Source organism: Callorhinus ursinus, unplaced genomic scaffold (assembly GCF_003265705.2).
Source record: "Callorhinus ursinus isolate GAN/ISIS: 27379988/994484 unplaced genomic scaffold, GSC_fseal_2.0 scaffold4, whole genome shotgun sequence".
Classification (NCBI taxonomy): domain Eukaryota; kingdom Metazoa; phylum Chordata; class Mammalia; order Carnivora; family Otariidae; genus Callorhinus; species Callorhinus ursinus.
Genome location: NW_027397066.1, coordinates 154,978,821 through 155,000,952, shown reverse-complemented (window position 1 = coordinate 155,000,952; position 22,132 = coordinate 154,978,821). Strand labels below are relative to the sequence as shown.

General features: G+C 50.5%; 1 protein-coding gene across 4 annotated transcripts in view; it reads left to right on the top strand.

The window, feature by feature from the left end:
- The window catches only part of DPYSL2 (dihydropyrimidinase like 2), a 120,394-nt gene that overhangs the window by 92,459 nt on the left and 5,803 nt on the right, over positions 1–22,132 (top strand). For all 4 annotated transcript variants that reach the window (XM_025873797.2, XM_025873798.2, XM_073892576.1 and 1 more), the window contains 7 exons: positions 1,717–1,881; positions 4,425–4,486; positions 4,997–5,077; positions 5,595–5,663; positions 10,783–10,903; positions 19,235–19,391; positions 19,871–20,012. In XM_025873797.2, coding sequence (XP_025729582.1) covers positions 1,717–1,881; positions 4,425–4,486; positions 4,997–5,077; positions 5,595–5,663; positions 10,783–10,903; positions 19,235–19,391; positions 19,871–20,012 — 797 coding nt within the window. The remainder of the gene's footprint in view (positions 1–1,716; positions 1,882–4,424; positions 4,487–4,996; positions 5,078–5,594; positions 5,664–10,782; positions 10,904–19,234; positions 19,392–19,870; positions 20,013–22,132) is intronic.

Here is a 22,132-nt window from a genome sequence, read left to right as displayed (position 1 = left end):
GCACGTCCTCGTTGCTTTCACTAGAGAAATACTCTTATGTGTTACAATACCAGTGGTGCGTGGACCCATTTAGTTACATATACTGTTACTTATTTAAAAAGAGTACATTTCATCAAAAGAAATTTCACCTTAGAGGTCCACATTTTGGAGACCTATAAAACCAAGCTCAGTTTATTGTTCAGCATCTGCAAGATTTGAGCCATTTCGGAAATTTGAGCTCACTAGCGTTCCTGGGCTGGCATTTTCTTAGCTGAGAACTGCTTACCTTGGTGTCGACAACCTAATATTTTATTTAGAAGAATGATTCATTGCTTTAGGTGTCTGGAGTCCTGGGTTTTATCTTCTCTGTTGGCGTAAGTTTGGTTTGACCTTGGAAAAGTCTTTTCACTTCATATTTTAGTGCCTCTGTGCAGAAGATGGGGAGTAATCGTTCTGGCAAACCTCTTTTGTCATCAGGGTAACTGGGCGAGAGCTCTCTGAGACATAGAGATACAGTACCTCTGCAAAGGCCCTGGGGCAGGAGGGAGCAGGAACTGAAAGACAGCCCACGTGGTTGGAGAGCAGAGTGCAAGGTGGGAGATAATCCAGAGTGATCTTGTAGATTGTAGAGGTCGGCAAGGGCCAAGCTGGGCACTCTTGTGGACCTTGTTGGAGACTCCATTCTTTATCTTTTTTTTTTTTTTTAAGATTTTATTTATCTGACAGAGAGAGCACGCGAGAGAGCAGGAACACAAGTAGGGGCAGTGGGAGAGGGAGAAGCAGACTCCCGTTGAGCAGGGAGCCCGATGCAGGGCTCAATCCCAGGACCCCCGGGATCATGACCTGAGCCAAAAGCAGACACTTAGCAACTGAGCCACCCAGGCGCCCCTTGATTCTTTATCTTAAGGGCAAGGGGAGACTGTTGGAAGATTTAAATAGGCGAATAACAAAAGATCGGTAGATATGCTGATTTATTCAATCCTCTTAAGAAATGTGTGTGGCAGTTCACATCCCCATTTTAAACCACTCCAGAAACAGGGTGGTGGAGATTAAGCCGCTTACCCTAGAGCACGTTGCTGGTAGGTGGTGGAGCCAGGAGACCAACTCAGGTCAGCCGGAGTCCAAAGTCCCCTGTCCTCCATCTCAGCCTAACCCAGTAACAATATAACAATAACCACCATTTTAAAAGACGCTTTGAACTCTTAAGAAGAAAGATCTCCCTTAAATTACAAAGTGGTATTATGCGGCAGAAATATGAGCGGTGCGGAGAGATTGGATATGCCGGGAACTTTTCACAGCCCCAGTCTGCGTGGCTGTGGTCCAGCATCTTCAAGTTCCTTGCTGTCTGGTGGGGTGTCTTACTGGCAGCTATCAACACATGGGAAGGGTTGGCAGCTCCGGCCGGCCATTTGACACTGCCATTGTCCGTAAGGACTCGGTGTCCATGAAATGTGCCCGAGGTACGTGCTTTCAGGGCCTTTTGAGCTGGGCGATCAGATCTGGGCAGTGCGTGTGTGGTTTCACCGGAGTGATCACACCGTGCCAAGTTTCTGCTTTCTGCTTTCTTCCTCTTGGGGAGTCCGCTGGTTTCAGTGGATTCTTAGAAGCTGGTTACAGAGATCACTGTCTTGATTTTGAACCCAAGGAGCCTTGTTCAAGGTTGCAGTGGGAAAACGGCTGCTGACCCCTGGCCCTTGAAATTTCTGTTGGTGACGACCAGTGTCTCTTCTTTCCTAGTTGACCATGTCGTGCCCGAGCCCGGGACAAGCCTGCTGGCAGCCTTCGACCAATGGAGGGAATGGGCTGACAGCAAGTCCTGCTGTGACTACTCTCTGCACGTGGACATCACTGAGTGGCATAAGGGCATCCAAGAGGAGATGGAGGCCCTGGTGAAGGACCACGGTAGGTTGTGCTGACCAAACGGCCCTGGGGATATTCCCAGTTCAGTGCACGAGCCAGCACAGCTCTGTGAAGGAAAGCTCTGTGAATCGCGCTTGCACATCCCTTCTGTGCCTCACCTCCATGCCTGCCAGGAGAGAGGGTCGAACTGCAGCTGGTGCCCATTGGAGGTGACCAAACCCAGTGCAGCAGTAGAAGCTTTCGTGGACATGAGAACCCAAGCCTCGCCACGGGGACCGGTTCCTATGTAACAACGGCTCACAGCTTACTGGTTTGAAGGAACTGCACCCAGCCGGGTTGCAGAGTTGAGGCCGAGAATGCTTATCCCAGTGAGGATTCTGGGCAGTCATAGGTGGGGGCCGGTGCCCAGGACGCTGAATGGGGGACTCAGGCAAGCTCTTTGTACAAACCCATAAGAACCAGGATAGATTTGAGGGTGAGGAGGCTCTGGGACAACCTGAAGAACCTTTTTCCTTCCTTCCTTCCTTCCTCCTTCCTCATCCCTCCTTCCTTCCTTCCTTCCTTCCTTCCTTCCTTCCTCCTTTCTTCCTTCCTCCCTTTCTTCCTTAAGGTTTATTTATTTTTTAAGATTTATTTATTTTGGAGAGAGAGTAGGAGAGGAGGGGCAGAAGGAGATGGAGAATCTCAAACAGAGTCCCCACTGAGCACAGAGCCCAAAGTGGCTCGACCCTGAGATCATGACCTGAGCCAAAACCAAGACTCAGACACTTAACCAACTGAGCCACCCAGCTGCTCCGGGTCTTTTTTATTCCATAGGACTATTTTAGGGAGTAGGGTTCCAGAGGTTGGGCCCTGAAAGATTCCTGGGGAGGCTGGAGGAATCTGGACTACCTTAAGGTACCTCCGGGATCGTTTTGTCCACAGGAACCTTGGGAGTTGAGGTGGTATCGCTGAGTCCCATCATCTTCTGGGGTCCTCTTGAGCTTGGCTATAGACTAGACTCCTAGGGTGACATGTTGACCTCATTGGATCTTAACTGTCAGGGAAGCACCTATTGCTTTCAGGTTCTAAGACTTCTGAGCTCAGAAGTACCATGAGTTGTGAGTAAAATAGCAGGAGGGAAATCTCTAGGCATGGGTATGGTAGGTATCCACAGATATGGCAGAAAATGCCCAGAATGAAAGTCTGGAGTCTTATGACGTTGGGGAATTAGTTAAATTTTATGAGTCTGAATTAAAACAAAAACATCTCTCACATGAGGGTTTTGGACTAGATATCCTAAGATTCTGGTACAAAGGTCCCACCTAAAAGAAAACCGGTAACCCTTAACCTTTCTTACTTTTGAGAATACTGAGGCTCAAGGGGGTTTACTTTCCATACTGAAAGTGAATCGACTTCAAATCAGCCAGGAGGGTTACCATAGCAGCTGTTGCCTGGCAGGAGAGAAGGCTGGGATGTGCCGAGCCATTGAACCTGGGGCAGCGTCCAGCACCCCCAGGTGGCTTGAATTAAGCTGCAGGGCTAGAAGGTTGTTAGTACAGTTGTTTACCATCGTGATGGATATGGGGCAGGGATGTTTGGTCTGGTGCCTTGGGTGACAAGGACTCTGAAATGCCAGGGTGAGAATTGCGACATCAGCTTGTTTGACCCTTTCTTACTTAAAAAGGTTTCTTAAAAATCAGCTTGGCGTGCAGTCTGTTTACCAAAGAAAAGACATTTATTATAGATCTTCATCCACCGAATCTTCTAATTCGTTGTCTTCTTAAAGTCACAACAGTCGAGGGCAACTTTTGTTTTTATTTTTTTAATTTTTTAGATTGTGGTAAAATACAGCATAACATAAAATTTACCATCTTAGTCATTTTTAAATGTACAGGTCAGTGACATCAAGTACATCTACATTGTTGTGCCATCATCACATCATCCATCCCCAGAACTTTTAATCTTTCCAAACTGAAACGCCATACCCATTAAACACGAACCCCCCGTCTCCCCATCCCTTACCTCCTCCAGCCCCTGTAGCCCCCATTCTACTTTCTGTCTCTATAAGTTTGACATATTAATGGAATCCTACATATCTGTCCTTTAGTGACTGGCATACTTCCCTTAGCATCATGTCCTCAGGGTTCATCCATGTGGCAGGATTTCCTTCCTGCTTAAGGCTGAATAATATTCTGTCGTATGGCTGTATGACATTTCGTGTATCCAGTCATCTGTCCGTGGACACCCTTGCCCTTTGGCTATTGTGAATAACACTGCTGTGTATTTGGATGGGTATACAATATGGGCAACTTGAAATTTTGATAACCTTAGAGAAGAACTGTCAGGGTACTAAAAAGAACTTTTGCACCCTATTCCCAGTTTTTTTTTTTTTTTTTTTACACCAATTCTTTATATTTTACCCCATTTGCTTTATCCTTCTTTCTCTTTCTCCACCTCTGTCTCTGTGTCTCTCTCTTGTTCTTCTCTCTGTCTCTCTCTCTATACACATATACATTGTATCATACCGTTCTTATTTGCTTCCAGATTATTTGGTTTATTTATGAAAGTCACGTCTCCACCTCTCTATTTTGTCTGTCCACCAGGGGTAAATTCCTTCCTCGTGTATATGGCTTTCAAGGATCGCTTCCAGCTAACTGATTCCCAGGTAAGAAAAGTTGGCTTTTCTGCACAAGCTCGCTGGTATTTGGTACATCGGGGCCAATGCTGTTGTCTTGGAAGCTGCCCTTAGCTTCCTGGGAAATGGCTGGTGGATGAGGGCCCTGGCGTAACTTTACCCTTAGGGAGGGTATGACCCCAGTGCCCTGGCCCCCCTGGATTGGTGTTCCACCAGGCTCTGGAGTCAGCCTCGGAGCTGCCTCTGTGGGACAGCATGGCCCAGGGGTGTCCTCAGAGCCTGCTCGGCAAACCTGCTGCAGGCCCGAGTGTCCTCCATGAGCCTCCCCTACTCCACGTCCTTTAGGTTATGCTGCCTCTTGATTCTCGAGTGGTCCTGCTCTGCCCCGGGTGACCAGAAGCCTTGACCTTGGGGCATGTCAAGAGAGCTGGCCTCAGTAGCCGCGGGTGCTGTTTCTGACCCTGGTGGCCAGCAGGGGAGTGGCTGTACTCGGGGACGAATGGGGAGATGGACCTCCCTATCTCTGCTCTTCCTCCTCAGATCTATGAAGTCCTGAGCGTGATCCGGGATATCGGGGCGATCGCGCAAGTCCACGCAGAAAACGGTGACATCATTGCAGAGGTACGGCGCTTTGCTCTTCGAGGTGTCTTCATGACCTGCAGGGCGAGAGGTGGGCTCAGCGAAGGGATGCCGCTCTGTAGCTCAGCTGCAAGGAGGAAAAGCAGGGTGACCTGGTGCCCCTGTCCTGTCCTGGGGCATGGGGCTGGTGGCAGTCTCACCAGCAGCGTGGATGTTGGTGACCTGCACCTCCCTGGGTTCCGCGAGATACTCAGCCTGTTCCCTTTCCGCAGAGGAGTCATTTCCCTCGGTGCAGGGACACAGACACTGTGACCCAGGGCTGGGCGCATGTGGGCTTTCAGCATCCCGGGGCAAGAGTTGAACTCATGTGGGAGCTCAGGCAGGACTGGGGACAGGGTAGTGGACCCTTCTTCTATTCCCGAGGTCCGGGGATGAGGGCTGGGCGGTCAGGTCAGCAAGGCCGTTTTTATATCTTGCCCGAGTGACTTTTGGGTAAAAGATCTCTAGCCATTTTCAGTCCAGCTCTCCCTGATGGCGTGGCTTTCTTCAAACCTTGCAGGAACAGCAGAGGATCCTGGATCTGGGCATCACGGGCCCCGAGGGACATGTGCTGAGCCGGCCTGAGGAGGTGAACATCTATCAGATGGAACGCGTCATTCGGTGTCCCTTGGGTGCTACTGGTGCCACATAGAGCCCACTTCCTGTCGAGACTGGGGCTTCTCAGGATCTGAATTTGGGCCTTCTGAGAAGTCACAGGTTACTTGTGTGGGTGTCTACGTAGGCAAAGTGAAGTCCTCGCCTGAGCTGGGGAGGACAGCCGTCAGGGTTCTTTAGCCTGGAGGCTCTCCTTCGTGTCTCTGATTCTCCACGCCCTTCTTTGGGCAGATACGGACAGCTTTTTATTAACATCCTGCAGCGTGGGTTTCGTGGTTCATAACATGGGTCCCTCCAAAATCTCACCATCACCGAGACATAGTCACAGGGATCTAAAAGCTCTTCTAAATTGCTAAAAAGCATAAGAGGAATTGTAAGTTTTTCCGTGGTAAGTCTGCGTGGGGTATCAGTCGAGAGTAGCAGACAAACTTCCAGACCCGGGAGGGATCATTGAGATCCGGAGCATAGGCTGAGGGTCACTGTCTTGGATGGTGAGCCTTGTAAGACAGAAGGGAGGTACTCGTATCTTACGTGCTGGGGAATCTGTTTTTCTAAACTTAGAACCTGTGACCTTTTCGGAAATTGGCTGCTTGATGAAAGGTTCCAGGTCAGACTTTTGAGGGCCTGGCGTCCCTGAGCAAAGAGAATGCTGGAAATGAACAGACTTTTCTCCTTACAGGAAAGAAGTGACAGGCAGAGAAGGGCAGATAAAGTCCTCAAGCAACTGGATGTTGGCTTAACAGTAGGATGTTTCCTGGTGGAAGCAGGGGGAGGGAGATGCTTGATCAGAGGAGTATGAATGGGACTGGTGCCCCCAAAGCACAGAACTTGAGAATGGGGAGGTTCCCTCCGGCTCTGGGAAGTGTTCACTTTAGGAGCCATGGTATAGGGGGCACCTGCTCTCCCTAAGAAGAAAATAGATTCGCAAGGGTTTGAGACCAAAGGTGCCATTAATAAACTTGTCCGGGTTGGGGTGGGAGGGCAGGGTCTTCGCAGCCTTTTTCCTCTCACTTTGGGGGAGAAGTGAGGCTGGAAAAAGCGAAGGGGGAGGCACTTGGAATGTCCCGTCCCCACTGAGGATTTGCACTTCCTGTCTTGCCCTTCTGGCTGCACGCACACACACACACACAGACTGACAGAGACAGACAGACAGATCCACAGACACACACACGCCAGGGCACCTTCGGCACCATCTGTGGCCCCGAGGACACTCCCCTCTCGTCAGTTGAAGGACGGAAGCTATGACATTTTCAGTACTGTCCGGTCTGTCTTTGGGGTGTAGGTAGTTCCTCTGACACCATCCAAGCTTCCACGCACACTAGAAAGCCGGAGGGAGGAGCCGGAGCCAGCACACAGGCGAGGGAGGTTGAAGGTGGCATCTTTTCCCCCGTGTTAGAGCTGCATGCTGTCACTGGGGCTGGCGGACAGGGATTTGGGGAGGAGCTTATCGGAGAGAGAGGGCGAGCGTCTCAGTAGCTGATGCTCAGAGTACCTGAGGTTGGCTTTGTACACTCGTGTGTACATAGAACATGCACACACACAAATGTATGCGTGTACGCGTGTGCAGTCATGTACACATGTGTACACGCGCACATTGTAATGCTCGCACTTGCACGTTTGCATGCGTGTGTGCTCGTGCGCACGCGGACACACATTCGGGAGCCCCAGCTCACGGTAAAGCCGGTGGGCCCTGGTGACCAGGTGATGACACCTGGCTTAGGAAGTTTGCTCTCACCTTCATCCAGTTGTTCCAGCTGTGCAGGTGGGCAAGAATGTGTTGCCCTCTGAGAAAATCCAGTGCACTTAGCTTGTTTCATGAGGCTACTTATGAGAGCCAAACTCTTGTTGAACTTGTAAGAGCCTTCCTGGGGGCTTGCTTTCCTCTCTCCTGTCTGCCCTGCATCCCCAGACCCCTGCAGGCTTGAACACAGAACGCAGGCCCGGGGTTTACGGAACGGGCAAAAGCTATCAGAGGAGAGTTGCTATTTTGACCACAAAAGTCAAACCCATTGCTCCATGATTAGACACAGGAGGTTTCTCTTGTAGCAGTTGTTGCATGGAGAATTTCGGGGTCCCCAGCCATGGATTATGAGGCCTTTGGGGGCTGGCAGATCTGGAGTGCTTTAATTTGAGGAGATCTTGGCTTTTGGGGAGGGTCCTCTTGTCTCACGAAAGGCTGTCTTGGGTGCTTTCTGGGGTCACCTGCTTCTTAGGTGATGCAGAGGCACCTGCTCCCTGTCAGCCCCAATATTGGGTGCTTCCCCTGAGCAGGTGCACCCTTACGACAGCCCCATGAACCGCCAGGCGTGAGCCGGCGCCTTCTCCCTCAGTTCCTGGTGGTGATTTTTCTGTTCGTCACTGGGGATCTGTTGTGTGTTAAACCCTCTGTGGACAATAAAGAGAAGAAAGCAGGAACTCGAGCTGGACAGGGCAGTGAGGGAGAGCCCGCCCGTACACCGGCAACAGCAGTTAAGAACATAACAAACACATCAGACAGACGGAGGCAGAGTGTCTTCATCTGTCAACGCATCGTGGTGGTGAACTTGGCTTGAGCTGCACAAAACGTGCTCCTGCCCCTCTCTGCTGTTCCCTCCAGCCCGCCGTGTGAGATCGCCAGCAGGGTTCTCCCCAGGTCCCAGCCGGGAAGATTTGAGAGGGAGACACCGCCGGGAATGCAGAAGTCTAGAAGCCACCTGTCCGCCAGTGGCGCCCCGCACGTGTGATGCCTGGGCCCTGCTGGGACAGCGAGATGCATGAGGAAGGGCTGGAGGATGAGTTGGAGAGGAAGAGACGGGGGGCAGGTTGCTAGGGAGGGCAGAAAGTGACAGGGGCTCTGGGCCAAAAGACTGGCATCTGGGAAGAAAGTTGGGGACGTGGTGATGAGGGTGAGGGTGACAAAGAATCTCTCCCAGAGAAGGGAACTTTCCAGCTGGGCCTTGGGGGAGCTGCAGCTGGGGTATGCAGACAGTGGGGGCTGGGCGTGAAAGGGTGTATTGTGTACAGACGCTATTGTGTATTCTGATTCTCTTGTGTACTCACACTGTTGTGTGTTCCTAGACAAGTGGCTTTTCCCTCTGGATCTTGGGGTGCCCGATCTTAAAAATCAGCAAGGCTAGATGACCCCCCAAATCCTTGATAACTCTATAATGAGGCAGACAAATTTTTTTTTTTTTAATTTTTGAGCTGTAAAACGAGTTTCATAATATTTTAAGTCGGTATTATTTAAAGCCGTTCACTGTGTGTAAGGGGCATGCACAGGTACGCACAGAAGGGTACTCCTTGTGGATCTTTCCACAGTTCTGGGTGGAACCCAGAGACTTGGGGTTTAAGTGACCTTCTCTTTCCATGAGAGATCCTTGGAGTTAGGCCTGTGCCCTCACCCGGGCGTGTGCTGGGTCCGGGGAGGGGTCACAGCTCACCTCACAGCGGATGAGCGAATCCACACACAGCCCCGGATGCCAGGCCTGCAGGGGCAGGGCCCCCCATAGAACCGGCACTTTCGCTCCATTTACTTCCTCATTAGCCTGATTTCACATTCCAGTTCACCCAGGACAGTCCCAGTTCACACCCATTGCTCCCATGCAGTTATTAATAGTGCCTCTGTTCACTTTCGGAGGTTGGTGTTGGGCCAATTAATCGGGTAGTCATTGGCGCCCCCGGGAAGCCGTGAGGCTTCTAGAGGAGTCCTTTCCATGCTTTCCACTTTGGACTCTTGAAGTGACCGCAGAGATTCAGGCCATCCCTCCACTGTGCTGCTCTGGGCTGGAGACACTTCTATTGTAACTGGAGTCAAGGAGAGGGAGGGCCGATGGCTCAGCTATTCCAGGAATTAAAAACATTTGGATGTTTAATAAGCTTTTTCAAGAGCCATTTGGTTTGCCTTTGAATTTTGAGACCTCTCTCTTCACGTAGTTGATGCCCGAAAGGGCCAACGTGAATGAAGTTGTCTTCGTTTATTAAATTAGATTACCAGTTAATGCAATTATAGAACTTCAGCTCTCTGCCAAGCTCCTGTAGAAACTTGGTTAGCTAAGATAATTCAGTTAGGAACTCAGCTATGTCTTATGAAAAGTAGCAGCTCTGTATGGAACAGCCTCGCTTTAACCATTAACATACAATAAAGTATTTTATTTGCTCGGTAAACATTTTGGGGGGGCGACTGCTGTGTACTACGCTGGGAACTCTTGGGGGTGGGGCACAGGAGATAGAAAAAATCTGAGTCGAACCCAGCCCCTTGCCACCAGGAGTTGAAGAAGCCACACCTTCTGCCAGGATTTGGGGAGGGAGCAGAAAGCCTTTTGAGATCCATCATTCTACCATTTCACGTGTTCTGCAGTTGCCCATTCTAACACACATGTATCTATAGGGTATACCTTGATCTCGGTAGTCTTACCTGGTCAGGTAGTTAGCAGTAATCACTTGGGGTCTTTGGAATATTATTCGTTGAAGCATCAGGTTTAAAGAATCATATTATTAATTGGAGCAGCTCTCCCATCCTGCACTGAAGATCATACCAGCCCGTGCAACTATGGGTGTGTTTCGCATACCGAGGACCATTGCTTGACACAAATTTGCCTGCTCCATTCCTGGAGCCCTGTGAGGTCGCGTTGTTCCTTGGGTCCCATTTGTGGATGTCGGATAGAAGCCCAGCACAAAAATCTCATCAGTGACTTGGGGGCAATCCCTTTCCGTGCCTGGTGGGTTTTCTCATAGGAGCAAGCATAAAAATCACCTAGAGCTGTTAAGACCCACATTCTGGGTCCCATCCCCAGAGTTACTGATCTGGGAAGGGCCTGAGAATCTGCGTTTCTTATCAACTCCGGGCTGATGCTGATGGTGTCGGTCTGCAGGGCACCCTTCCAGCCACTCACAAGGTCTAGGAAGGAATTGCCCCATCATTTCCACCCATCAGTATTGAGTGACCCTGGGAAAGTCCCATCCCTCTCCTGCGGTGCCGCTCAGGGCAGAACCTTGAGGACACGGTGGGGGCCTCTCGTTCCTCTCGGCCTCCCTTGGTGGGTTGAGGGCAAAGACGGGCTCGTGGGGTGGGCACAGATTGGCCCCTGTTCTCACGTTCACGTGCTCCTCTGCAGGTCGAGGCCGAAGCCGTGAATCGCTCGATTACCATCGCCAACCAGACCAACTGCCCCCTGTACGTCACCAAGGTGATGAGCAAGAGCGCGGCCGAAGTCATCGCCCAGGCCCGGAAAAAGGGTGAGTGTTGCCTTACCGCTGTCTGACTGCAGGCAGGTTCACAAGGGAGGAAGGCTCCTTTTCCAGACCTGCATGCCAAGTGGGCTGCGTTCATCACGTTCCAGCATTAACCTAATTACCGCCAAGCAAGGCCGGGAGCTCCAGTTTCTCCTGGTTGTTCCATTGCGGCTGCCTCGTCGCTGTCTATTTAAAGCCGCACACAGCAAAGAGTAGGTGGGCAGGCACGTTTCCCTCCTGCCCCTGCTTCCGTAGAGAAGTTGGACTTAATTCGATGCAGTCTCCATAAACTAGGCACATACACAGATGGCGTCAGTCTCCATCGGCCCCAGAATTCTTCTGGGGAACATTCTATTGCAAAATGAGTCCCTGCTCCGTGGCTGGTAGTGATTTCTGCCCAGGTAAGTAAGAGAGTCTTATGGGGGCGTAGGGCAGGGGACTTTGCCCCGGGCCTCCTCATGTCTAGTTCTCCAGTGCTTGAGTCGCTCCCTGTAAGTTATACTGACTTTCGGGGCTGAGGCTGGTCCTCTGTTAGCGCTAGGGAGTCTGTTGAGAAGGTTCTTGGAAAGTAATTTACTAAGTACAGCTTCCCCTGCTGCTTCCAAAGCCTGGTCCGTGGCGTACCTTATACGTTATGAATGCGGCAGAACCCTCTTGTCATCTGCCGTTGACTGTGAGTTTGAGTCATCACACCAGCCACGTGTCCTGCGCTTGGGAGTCTAGCTCCACGGACAGCCTGATAGTGCGTAGTTTGTGAGGGTGCGCGTCCTGGCCCGATCACTTCTCTCTTGATTTCTGTCTAGCTTTCTCCTGGACTCTCTCTCACTCTCTCTCTATCCCTTTCTCTTTCTCTGTGAAGAAGGGAGCCGTTTGATCTCTATGCTTCTGTTGCTAGTTCTCCGCGGGATGTGATCTGCCTGGAGGAGGAGGACTGTAGGAGTTTCTCACTGGCGGGTGACTCGTTGTGAGACCGAGAACAGATTGCTCAATGCCCACTGAGTCAGCTTATCCCCAGAGATGATGGCTTCCAGACGGACCCAGCAGCTCCCCTTCCCCGGGCTCTTTGGAGCTCTCCTGGGGGGCCTGTATCTGGAGGCTTTCCCACGCATGGTTGCTGCCTTCCTATCTTCCTGGACACCTGCCCTCTCCTGGCAGCTAGTAGGAATTGCCTTTTTGAAATAAAGGAACATTTACTGAGGTAACGGCATCTACTCAGAATCAGCGTCGAATTGTTTTCTAGGAGATGCTGTGGATGATTACTGTTGGTGACCCTCCCTCGCCTGGGCCCTTTGTCACCTGGGCACATGGTTGCTTCAGCCCCAGCCCCCAACACCGATCACAGAACTGCTGCCTGCACGGAGCATGGGGACAGTTGGCTGGTGTCTGAAAAGGGGAAGTTAGCGGGCAGCTTTATTTATTTTAGGAACCATATGTAGCCAGATGATGATAATAAGCAAAGAGTTAAGAGTCTTACGAGGCATGGGGCGTAGGGCATTTTAACATAATTTTAATATAATTAAATGTTCCTTTTAACAGAATGGAAAACCCGAGAACCTGCTTTCTGATTCAGACTTTTCACTTGTCCACATCAGAGGGTGGAGGAGTCAAGTCTCTCACGAGACCCTGGGCCTGGCGGTTGGCGCTAGCCCTGGTCTGGGGCGCAGAGCGCTGGCCTGTGAGCCAGTCTGGCCAGCAGCGCTGGGGCTTCTCCTTCCTGTGCCTCAGTTTCCTTATTTGAAGAGGTAGAGCGGGAGTATGTTACTGTAGAGTCCAGGCCTGCTCTAATACTCTCACCTCAGTGCCTGATGATGTCCCTCTGTTGTCTTTAGGACTTTGACCCTGTGTGTGTATTGAGTAGTGAGCACTAAGAAGGGACTAGTTTGGTCTGTTTGTTCCAGAACCTTCCACGTGTGAGTCCCACGCTGCCTGCATCATGGTTCCTGGGGTGCCTTTTGCATTCCAACCATACCCCTTTAGTGTGTGAAACCCTTTGCTTTAGATGGGCCTGAGCTGCCAGAAAGGAATTTCCGGTGCATTTAGGTGCTAATGAGCAAGAATGAGAGATCCTTGCTTGCTTGTGGGCTCCTAAGGTTCATTCCATCTTGTTGGAACTTCATCACAACAACCTCGGGAGGCAGCCCAGGCAGGAATTTTTGTACTTTGGTTTACTTTGTGGCTGAGTAAACTGTAGTTCAGAGCTAATGAATGAGTGGTGGGATTGGGCTTTGATTGTCAGGTGCCTGACTTCAGGCCTGAAGATCCACATGAGTATCTGAATTGCCTTCCTGTTTTGAGATTATTTTAGTATGAGCAATGCTGGTGTCTGTTGGGGTTTAGTTTCTTTCTTTCTTTTCTTTTTAAGATTTTATTTATTTGACAGAGAGAGAAAGAGAGCGCACAAGCAGAGGGAGCAGCAAGCAGAGGGAAAAGGGGAAGCAGGCTCCTTGCCGCGCCCGATGCGGGGCTCGATCCCAGGACCCTGGGATCATGACCTGAGTCAAAGGCAGATGCTTAACTGACTGAGCCACCCAGGCGCCTCTGTTGGGGTTTAGTTTCTTAACAAACCTGGTAGAAACTGGAGCTTGTCACCCAGTAGACTTGTGTATAATACAGAAGCAAAGATTCCCAATCCACCAAGATGGAAAACGGGATAAGGTTTTATTACGCATTTCCGCTCCGGGATCAATGTCCTGGATCAAATCCCGGCTCGCGGGCACTAGCATGTGATGCCGGGCAGCTCCCTTACCATCGCTAGGTCTCATTTTCCCATCTGCAAGGGCGGGGGCTAGTGATAGTGACTCATCTTTTAGGGTGAGGATGGTGCCTCACTGACCTAATGTATGTAAAGACGTATATACTAACTACCTACCCACTGTTCTCATGATTAAAGAGTAAAGCATTGGTTAGAGGTACAGTAAGGATGCCTGCTGACCCAGGTTAGGGGTTTTCCGCTAAGGATTCCATTTCAGGTGAGGTCTTCGGGTCCCTGGTGGCACATGTTAAGGCACTGCCAACCTTCTGCTGCTGCTTTTCTTCCTCTGTAAAATGGAGAGAGAGAGTCTTCATTTATTCGGCCAACTTTTTATCATGTGATCCTGCGGGCTTTTGCGCTGGAGGCGAGACACGGTCCCAGCCCTCAGCTCCTTTACTTGTAGGGGTGGGACATTTGGATGGAGAGTCACAATGGGAAACGATCCGTGTTACCAAAGAGGTGCAAACCAGGTATGGTTAGAACACGCGGAGGAAGGGGCCACTGTTTATAGACACGCACCCCACCTGTCTCAGGGAGGTCAGGCTGCATAAAGGGACTCAACATTTCTCTACAATGGGAGCGATTGAAAGATCATGATTTTACGTCGTATTAGTGCCCGTGTGCCTCCTCACTGAGAAGCCTGCTGGTCCTAAATCCAAGACAGGAGCTATAGGCTGGTGAGGATGTGAGATGAATGTAAAGGAGAGTATTTTCTATGTGCACTTGACCCAGGGCGACCACCTGCCGTCTTCCCATCTTCTGGAGAGACTGCATTGCTCAGGCTGCCCCCTGCGCACCGTGCCTGTCAGCAGGACCGAGTACCATCAACCCCATTCTGCAGATAAGGAAATGAAGACACAGCCCAGAAAAAAATATTTGGGGCAATTTTTACTCTTCAAAAGAACTTAGGTGTTGGTTAATTTAATAGGCTCATTTCATGGAAGAGAAATTAAAATGCAGAAAGTCAGTATCTTGCCCCAGATCATCCAGCCCATAGTTCCAGATTCCTGGCCGCCTCTCTTTCCATTGAGGATCCAGTGTGGGGATTTCTCTAGAATGGACTCTCTCAGACTCTGCTTTGTCCACGAATGGAATCTAGTATGGCTCCTGGTGCCCCCCGTGTGTGAACGGTAGTGTGTTGGCAGTGCCTGATAAGCTCGTCTGACAGACAGTCTTCTCCATCCTCCTCGCCCCACCCCTGTAACCCAGATGCAGAAATGTTTAGAACATCTGGTGACTGCTGAGGCACGTTAAACCCTGGGAACCCAAACTGGAGCCAAAACTTGCTATGCCCTGTGGGTCATTCGGCGTGATGAGAAACTTGGCGTTCATGGGGCCTGCGAAGACCACCCCAACTTGGGGACGAAGCCTTAGCATTAAGCTAATGCACAGCCTAACGATCTTGACCCGAAGAGGGGCACATGGGTTGGCTTGTGACTATCATAAGATCTTACCAAAATATGGATCTGGGTTAGGGCTCTTCAGAGATACAGGGAGAGAGAGGGAGGGAGGGAGGGAGGGAGAGAGAGAGAGAGAGAGAGAGAGAGAGAGAGAGAGAGAGAGAGAAGGAGATTGGTTGGTCTTAAGGAGCCGGCTCTCGTGGTTGTGGGTGGGCAGGCCTGGAGACTCGGGAGGGTCGCTGCTGCAGCCTTGAGCCCGAGGCTGTCTAGAGGCAGACTTCCTTCCCAAGCAGTGCCCTTGCCAGGCTGGGAGGTCAGTGCCGTGTTGTGGTGTAGCCACTCTCAGGATGAGACGCTGGGGTTGGTTTCCAGCCATCTAAACTCTAAGACTACTGGAGATGTGGCTCTCTTTCAGGGCAGACATGGAAACTTTTGTGTCATTTCTGCAGCACTCGGGCTGGGAGTTTGAATCCCTGGACTCATCCTTTTCTTTCCCCGACTTTGTCCAGTGTAATTAGAAACAGCCAGCCAGTCTTGTTAGACTCAGTTTGACAGAAATGTTCTAAGGAATCAAATCTCCACGGTCAACCCAAACTTAGCCTCTTATGAGAAGTATTTGATAGGAGAATCCAGGGGTGATATTTTGAGCTTCTCTATTGCCCCAGCACGCCATGGACTGGTAGTGCTCTCTTTACTACCAGGAATAGAGGCCTTAGTGCCTTTAAATTAAATCAGATTAGAGAGGTAATTCTAGAAACCCCAGGACTGATTCAGAAAACTTTTGATTCTGTTTCACTGGAACTGCTCTTGGTTCCCAAATCTGACAGGGTTATCCATGGAGAGGCCCTCGGCTGTTGAATTCTGGCCTGGGCTCTCTGAGAGGGGAGGGAGAGTGGCTGTGTGTGTCCCTGTCCCAGTTGGTTTTTTACTGTGCTTTTGTGGCTGCCTTTTGAAATACACGTACATGGTTTCCCATTGTTTCTACCCTGGATTTGTCCTCCTGCTCTCGTTCATGGGAAATGACTTAACTGTCAGAGCCGGGAGCTGTCAAACATTTCTGAACCCCAGCCTCGCATTTATTCTTCATGAATGCACTCAGGCCCCAGGCTCGTGGTGAATAAACACCACCCCCAGGGCCTTGCAGTTCCTGGCCATCCTAGAGAGCCTGCCAGAGGCTGGCTCAGGGTCACATCCTTCAGTTTAGACTTTGCCTGGAGAAGAAAATCATGAAGGTCTGTCTAACTGCCGCCAAGAAAGAGTCAGCAGTGTGTTTAGAGGAGTGCGTAAAGGCCGTTTCAGCTTATTTCATGATTTATTATTATTATTGGTAATTCTTTCTGGCACGCAGTTGAGTGGTGTCTGTGGCCTGAGTGAAGTCCGAAAGCTCATCCACGGCTCCCTCCAGTACAGTGTTTATAAAATGGGAGAGGTGCCCTGGGAAGGGACTGGGGGGCCATTAAGACTGGAAGGCAGAGCCCCCCACTTGTGGTCCCACATTTCCCTGGAGGTGGAGGCCCCCTACAGGATGGCTGAACTCCTGCCCTGTCTTTGGGGGCTAAAGAAAAGAAATCAGTCAAAAGCCAGCAAGAATCTCTGAATCCCTTGGAATGTGAACAGGACAAAGCAGAAATGAGCCACAAGATGCCTCCCTCCTTCTCCAGGATCCCCATCTTGGCTCGGCCCTGGGCCAGGAGTCCTGCGCGGCCTCGGTCTAAGGAGGCAGGTTCTGGTCCGTGATGGCCTTGAAGCTCTGACCCAGTTCTCTGCTTTCCGGGGGCTGCAGGCTGGGTTCATCCCTTTGCGGGGAGGTGCGTGTTCCTGTGTACAGAGAGGACGGGAGCCCCCCGCCCCTAGTCTGCGTTGAATTTCACAGAGTGAGATGAAGGCCACGGTCAAGGGCACTCACACTTGTGGGATCCAGGAGGTGTTACAGGAGCCAGCTGCTCCTGCACGAAAGTTTCAGGGAGAGGATGAGCAAGAGCAAGTTACAGGAAAATCAGGAAAATGTTTATGCTTGTCCATGGATTTTTCAAAGACAGTCTAACCACTCTTATTCTCTGAGCGTTCTGCTCTCAAACCTATTCATGTCCATAGAACCAGGAAACCTTTAGGGTGGGATCCTTTGGTTCCCTAATGTCCGGCAGAGACCTCCCCTTTGTGCTCAGGTGGTATCGGGACCTCCAGACCTTGGCTGGGTCAGAAGGTGCCACTGAAAGTGCAAACCAAAAGCTGGGAGCCTGAGGTCCTGTGAGAGCCCAGGGCCCAGTGCTGGTCTGCTCGGCCATTTGCATTTATGCTGGCAGCTGCTAAGGGCTTCTCATTGTGCAGTGTTTTTCCACTTCGGGATGAGCTGGAGCCGCTTGTGCAGCCAAGCTGGCTCCTCGGACCAAATCCTGCCTGGGAGGCTTTGAGTGGGTCAGGAACTCAGGAGCCCTTCCAGGTGATTCTGAGCATTGGCCTTTGCTGGCTGGGGCCTTCCTGCCGTGTGAGGCTTTCCCCTGGGTTCTGGAACTGGCCCTCCTGCCTGGGGATTGTTACTGATTTGCTCAAGTGAGCTGCCTGCCCTGGCCTCGAACACTCCCTTGGCTGGAGAGCTACTCCTCCGTGAAATTCCTGAGGCTGGAGGGGGCAGCCGGGAGGAGCCAGCTCTAGAGCCGCAGGAGGGAGGGTGTTGTGGTGTATTATCAAGAGATAAGTCCTTAGAAGAGGCTGGGGAGAGGAGAGGAGGTGCATTCCTGACTGGAAAGTGTTTGGCCTTGAGGGCCCTGTGTTTGGAGAAGAGGGAACCCTGTGGCTGACTGCTGTGGGGGTGGGTCGGCCCTGTGTACGATGGGAGGAGGCTGGGAGGAGAGGTGCATTCCTGGTGGCCGTCAAGGCTGGAGGAGGGCAAATTCCGGCGCTGATGCCTTCGACTGACAAAGTATTACGCCTTTCCATCAGTGTGACACACATTTATTGAGTGCCTGCTGTGTGCAGGCAGACTCATTTTCTTCAGGAATTCTCCCATCAAGCGGAGAATCAGAAAATTCAAAACTGGGTGATTATTGGATTATTGGAAGGGAGGACTGGGTGAGTTGTGGATGGTGTTGGGGAAGAGATGAACTTTGATACGAAGCTGGGTAATGAAGGGCATTAGATGCTTCCTTGGGAAGTTTGTTTCAATTCTTGAAGGCAGAAGGGCTGCTTAGGAGGAGTTTATGCAAGAGAATGGCGGGGGACGATTGTCGTGGAGAATGAGCAGAGGGGTGGGGAAGAACGTGGGGAAAGCAAAAGCAAACCTGAACTCTGATTGGGAGGCTCCGCGGAATGAGCCGGGGAGAAAGGAAGAAGGCCTGATGGAGAGGAAGGAATGTGGGGGGGGGGGCCAGGGAAGAATGTATTTAGGGTGTCGAAGCACTGGCATTCCGTGGCTTTATGACTCCCGATTTTCTGGGTTGCACTGGAACAGACAGAGAGGAAGACACGATTCGAGTGAGCATCAGAGAATTGACATTCTCGGACAATGTATTAAGTTAGACTAAGCTTCTGGAAACACTGAAATCTCAGTCGCGTAACTGTGCAGGGCCCTTCGTTTCTCAGTTTTACCAAGTCGACTATACCTCGGGTGGCTCTCGGGGACAACTGCCCTCAGGTGGTGACTCCAGGATCCTGGCTGTCTCTTGGACCCACCCAGAGGGCTGTGGACGTGTTCTCAAGGCCTTCAGCCCACTGGTCTCATGTCTGACTTCCTCTCTCAGCCCAGGAGCCAGAATGGGGCAGTGCAAAAGGGTGGCAGTGGGGCAATGTTGGGAGAGCAGGGAAAGGGTTTGGTGAGCAGTGAGGTTAAGCTTGAGATGCCATGGGTCACCCCAATAATCGAGTCTAGATGGCATTTGGGACTGGGTGCTTGGATGCAGTCTGAGCAGGAGGTTGTTAGTAGACGTGGGAAGCATCAGTGTCAGAGGGGCAAGAGTGGGGCCCAATGGGGGAATCTTGGGGAGCACACACTGGATTGGTGACATTGGCCGGAGGAGGTATCTGGCTATCGGCGTCCTCACCTGCGGGAGGGGGCTGGCTCCTCCTTGGAGGAGGCGATGGTGAGAGCCCGTGGCAAGAGGCCAGGCGGGTACTGATTCGCACTGGGGTGGTTTCTTTCCCCTGCTGTATCGTGAGTATACTCAGCCTTGTCTTTCTGTTTGTCAGGAACCGTGGTGTATGGTGAGCCCATCACCGCCAGCCTGGGGACTGATGGCTCCCACTACTGGAGCAAGAACTGGGCCAAGGCCGCTGCTTTTGTCACCTCCCCACCCCTGAGCCCTGACCCGACCACTCCGGACTTTCTGAACTCCTTGCTGTCCTGGTGAGTCTTGGCGTCCTGGTCACGCCCCCCGTTCCCAGCCTCTCCCCAGACCAACTGACCTGTCAGGAAACAGCCTGGTGGGCAAAAGCAGCGTTGCACACAGAGAGACCTTTGTTCTTGAAATACAGATCGCTAAGCGGGAATGGGGGATTATCATGCTGACGTTGTTCTGTGGGGAAATTCCAGATAAAACGCAGGCCATCTTGAAAGTCAACCAGCGGCGATGAGGTATCAAAAGGGTTCCACTGTGGTGCAGCGTCACCCTGAGATAAGCTATCTCACAGAATGGATTTAGATACACAGCATTCTAATGAAGCTTCAGTACCGTGTCACTTCCTCCCGAATGTCCTGTCTCCTGAGGGGGGAGGATAGGCTATTTCAAAGACTTTCAGTGGCTCGGCAAATTAAAAAAAAAATCTGTCCAAGGATGCTTTGACGTCGAAGATGAGCTAAAAGCCGGCTGTGTGTTTTCCTTCCAGCGGAGATCTGCAGGTCACTGGCAGTGCCCATTGTACATTCAACACTGCCCAGAAGGCTGTAGGAAAGGACAACTTCACCCTGATCCCCGAAGGTACCAACGGCACCGAGGAACGAATGTCCGTCATCTGGGATAAGGCTGTGGTAAGGAGCCCGGGCCTCACTTGTGGACTGGTGTCAGCTTGCCCCCGTCTCCTCATCTCACAGTCATGGGTCTCATGGAAGCCTTGAAATGGCAGTGGAGAGAATTCTAGAAGTTGATACTTGTGTGACAATCTTGTTTTGGTTTGGGAATCTAAGACCGCTCCTTAGAGGTCATTTCTTCCTAAATATTACATATGTATTTATTATCGTTGTCCTCTGTGGATCAGGGGAGACTGAAAAAAAAGAAAACAAACCCAGAGACTCTTTAAAATAAGGACTTTTTTGATCACTCAGGAAAAAACTTTCTTAGCAACCTGGTGATGGTCTCAGTCAATCTTCCACTCTGGGAAATGGACTCAGTTTCCTTAAAACTGTCTTTTCGGGCTCTCTGGAGTTAGCCTTTCTGCCCACTGCAGGCTTCTGGCAGGCTTGTTTTGAACGTACACCGACCTTTCTGGGGTCCTCTGGGCTCTTTGATTTTCAGTGTTGTAAAACATAAAAACAAAACAGGTTCTCGGGTTCTTAGGATTTTTTTTTTTTTAGATGATGGAAGCAATATAATCCTTATTCCAAAAAGAATAAGGAAGTGAGTAAAAATCCCTCATCACACCATCTTTCAGATAACTGCAATGAACATTTTGGCAAACGTCCTGCTAGTTTTTGCCCGTGTTAGAGCACACGTGTGTGTGTGTGTGTGTGTGTGTGTGTGTGTGACACTGGCATCATCTATACTATTTTGTGGCCTGTTTTATGAAAACACCGTATCATGAAAATGTCTCCACATCCTTAAATGGACTTGAAAAACTTCGTCTTTATAGCAGAAGATTCCATCTTAATGCTGGACTATAATTCATTTGTTACTCTTTGAACATTCACGTTGTTTCTGATTTTTTCTTTTTTTTTTACTGGGACGAATATCTTGTATACACATCCTTGGACAGATCTTTAATGATGCTTGTAGAAGAAGTTTCTGGAAGTGGTATTTGTGGGTCAAAGGGCGTGTCTATAGGGCTGTTGCTATATATCGTCAACGTTCCTTCCAGAAAGATTGCACCAATTTTATGCTGCCATGGTGTATGCCATCTTCCAGGTCCAAAGTGGTATTATCATCAGCAAAACAGAAGTATTTCTGATCTGGCTGGTGAATCTGTTTTACATTTAATCTCTTCAGTTACTGATTACAGTGAATTTCTTTTTCATGTCCTTATTGGACATTTGTATTTCTTTCTCCCTTAATACCTGCTCATTTCCTTTGCTCATTTTTCTGCTAGCTTCAGAGTGGGTTCTCTAACTCAGAAATAGGCAGAAATTTCCTCAGATTCTGTATTTAAAGGGAAGAGACGCACAAGCGGTAGAGTTGAGCTGCAGGGAAGGCTGTGAGGAGACTGGGATTAGCCGCTACAGCATGCCACGGACAGCCAGACGCCAGCCTGGGACCTCTAGCTGGGCCAGACTGGAAGCCTAGGGCTGGGCCCGTGGTTATGAAAAGAACAGTCATTTAAGCCGAGTGAGGTTTCCTGAAGAGGCACTGCAGCCCCTTCAACCTTTTTTTTTTTTTTTTTTTAACTTTTCACTTTGAAATAATTGTAGATTCCGAGAAAGTTAACAAAGACAAGACAGAGGGGTCCTGGGTACCCTTCATCCTATCTCACTGATGCATGATTATGGCACCATATCCAAGCCCACAGAGTGATGATATTGCAATGTGTGCGTGTGGTTCGGTGTCATTTTGCCATATGTAGGGTCATGTAACCACCACCACCGTCAAGACCCAGATTTCCTCCATCACCACAAAGACCCCCTTTGTGCTGCCCTGTGATAGTCACACTGACCCCTGGAGGAATCCCCACCTCGCCCCTCGTCCGTCCTCCATCTCGATAACTTCGTTATTTTGAGAATGGGCTAGAAATAAAGCTGTATGGTGTGTGGGCTTTTGAGATTGGTTCTTTCACTCTGCGCAATGCCCTTAACATCCATCCAAACTGTTGTGTGGATCCGAAGTGTGTTCCTATTTTTGCTAAGTAGTGTTCCACCCTTCAACTTTTTAACTTCCTTTTGGTGTGTGTGTGTGTGTGTGTGTGTGTGTGTGTGTGTGTGTGTGTGTGTGTGTGTGTGTGTGT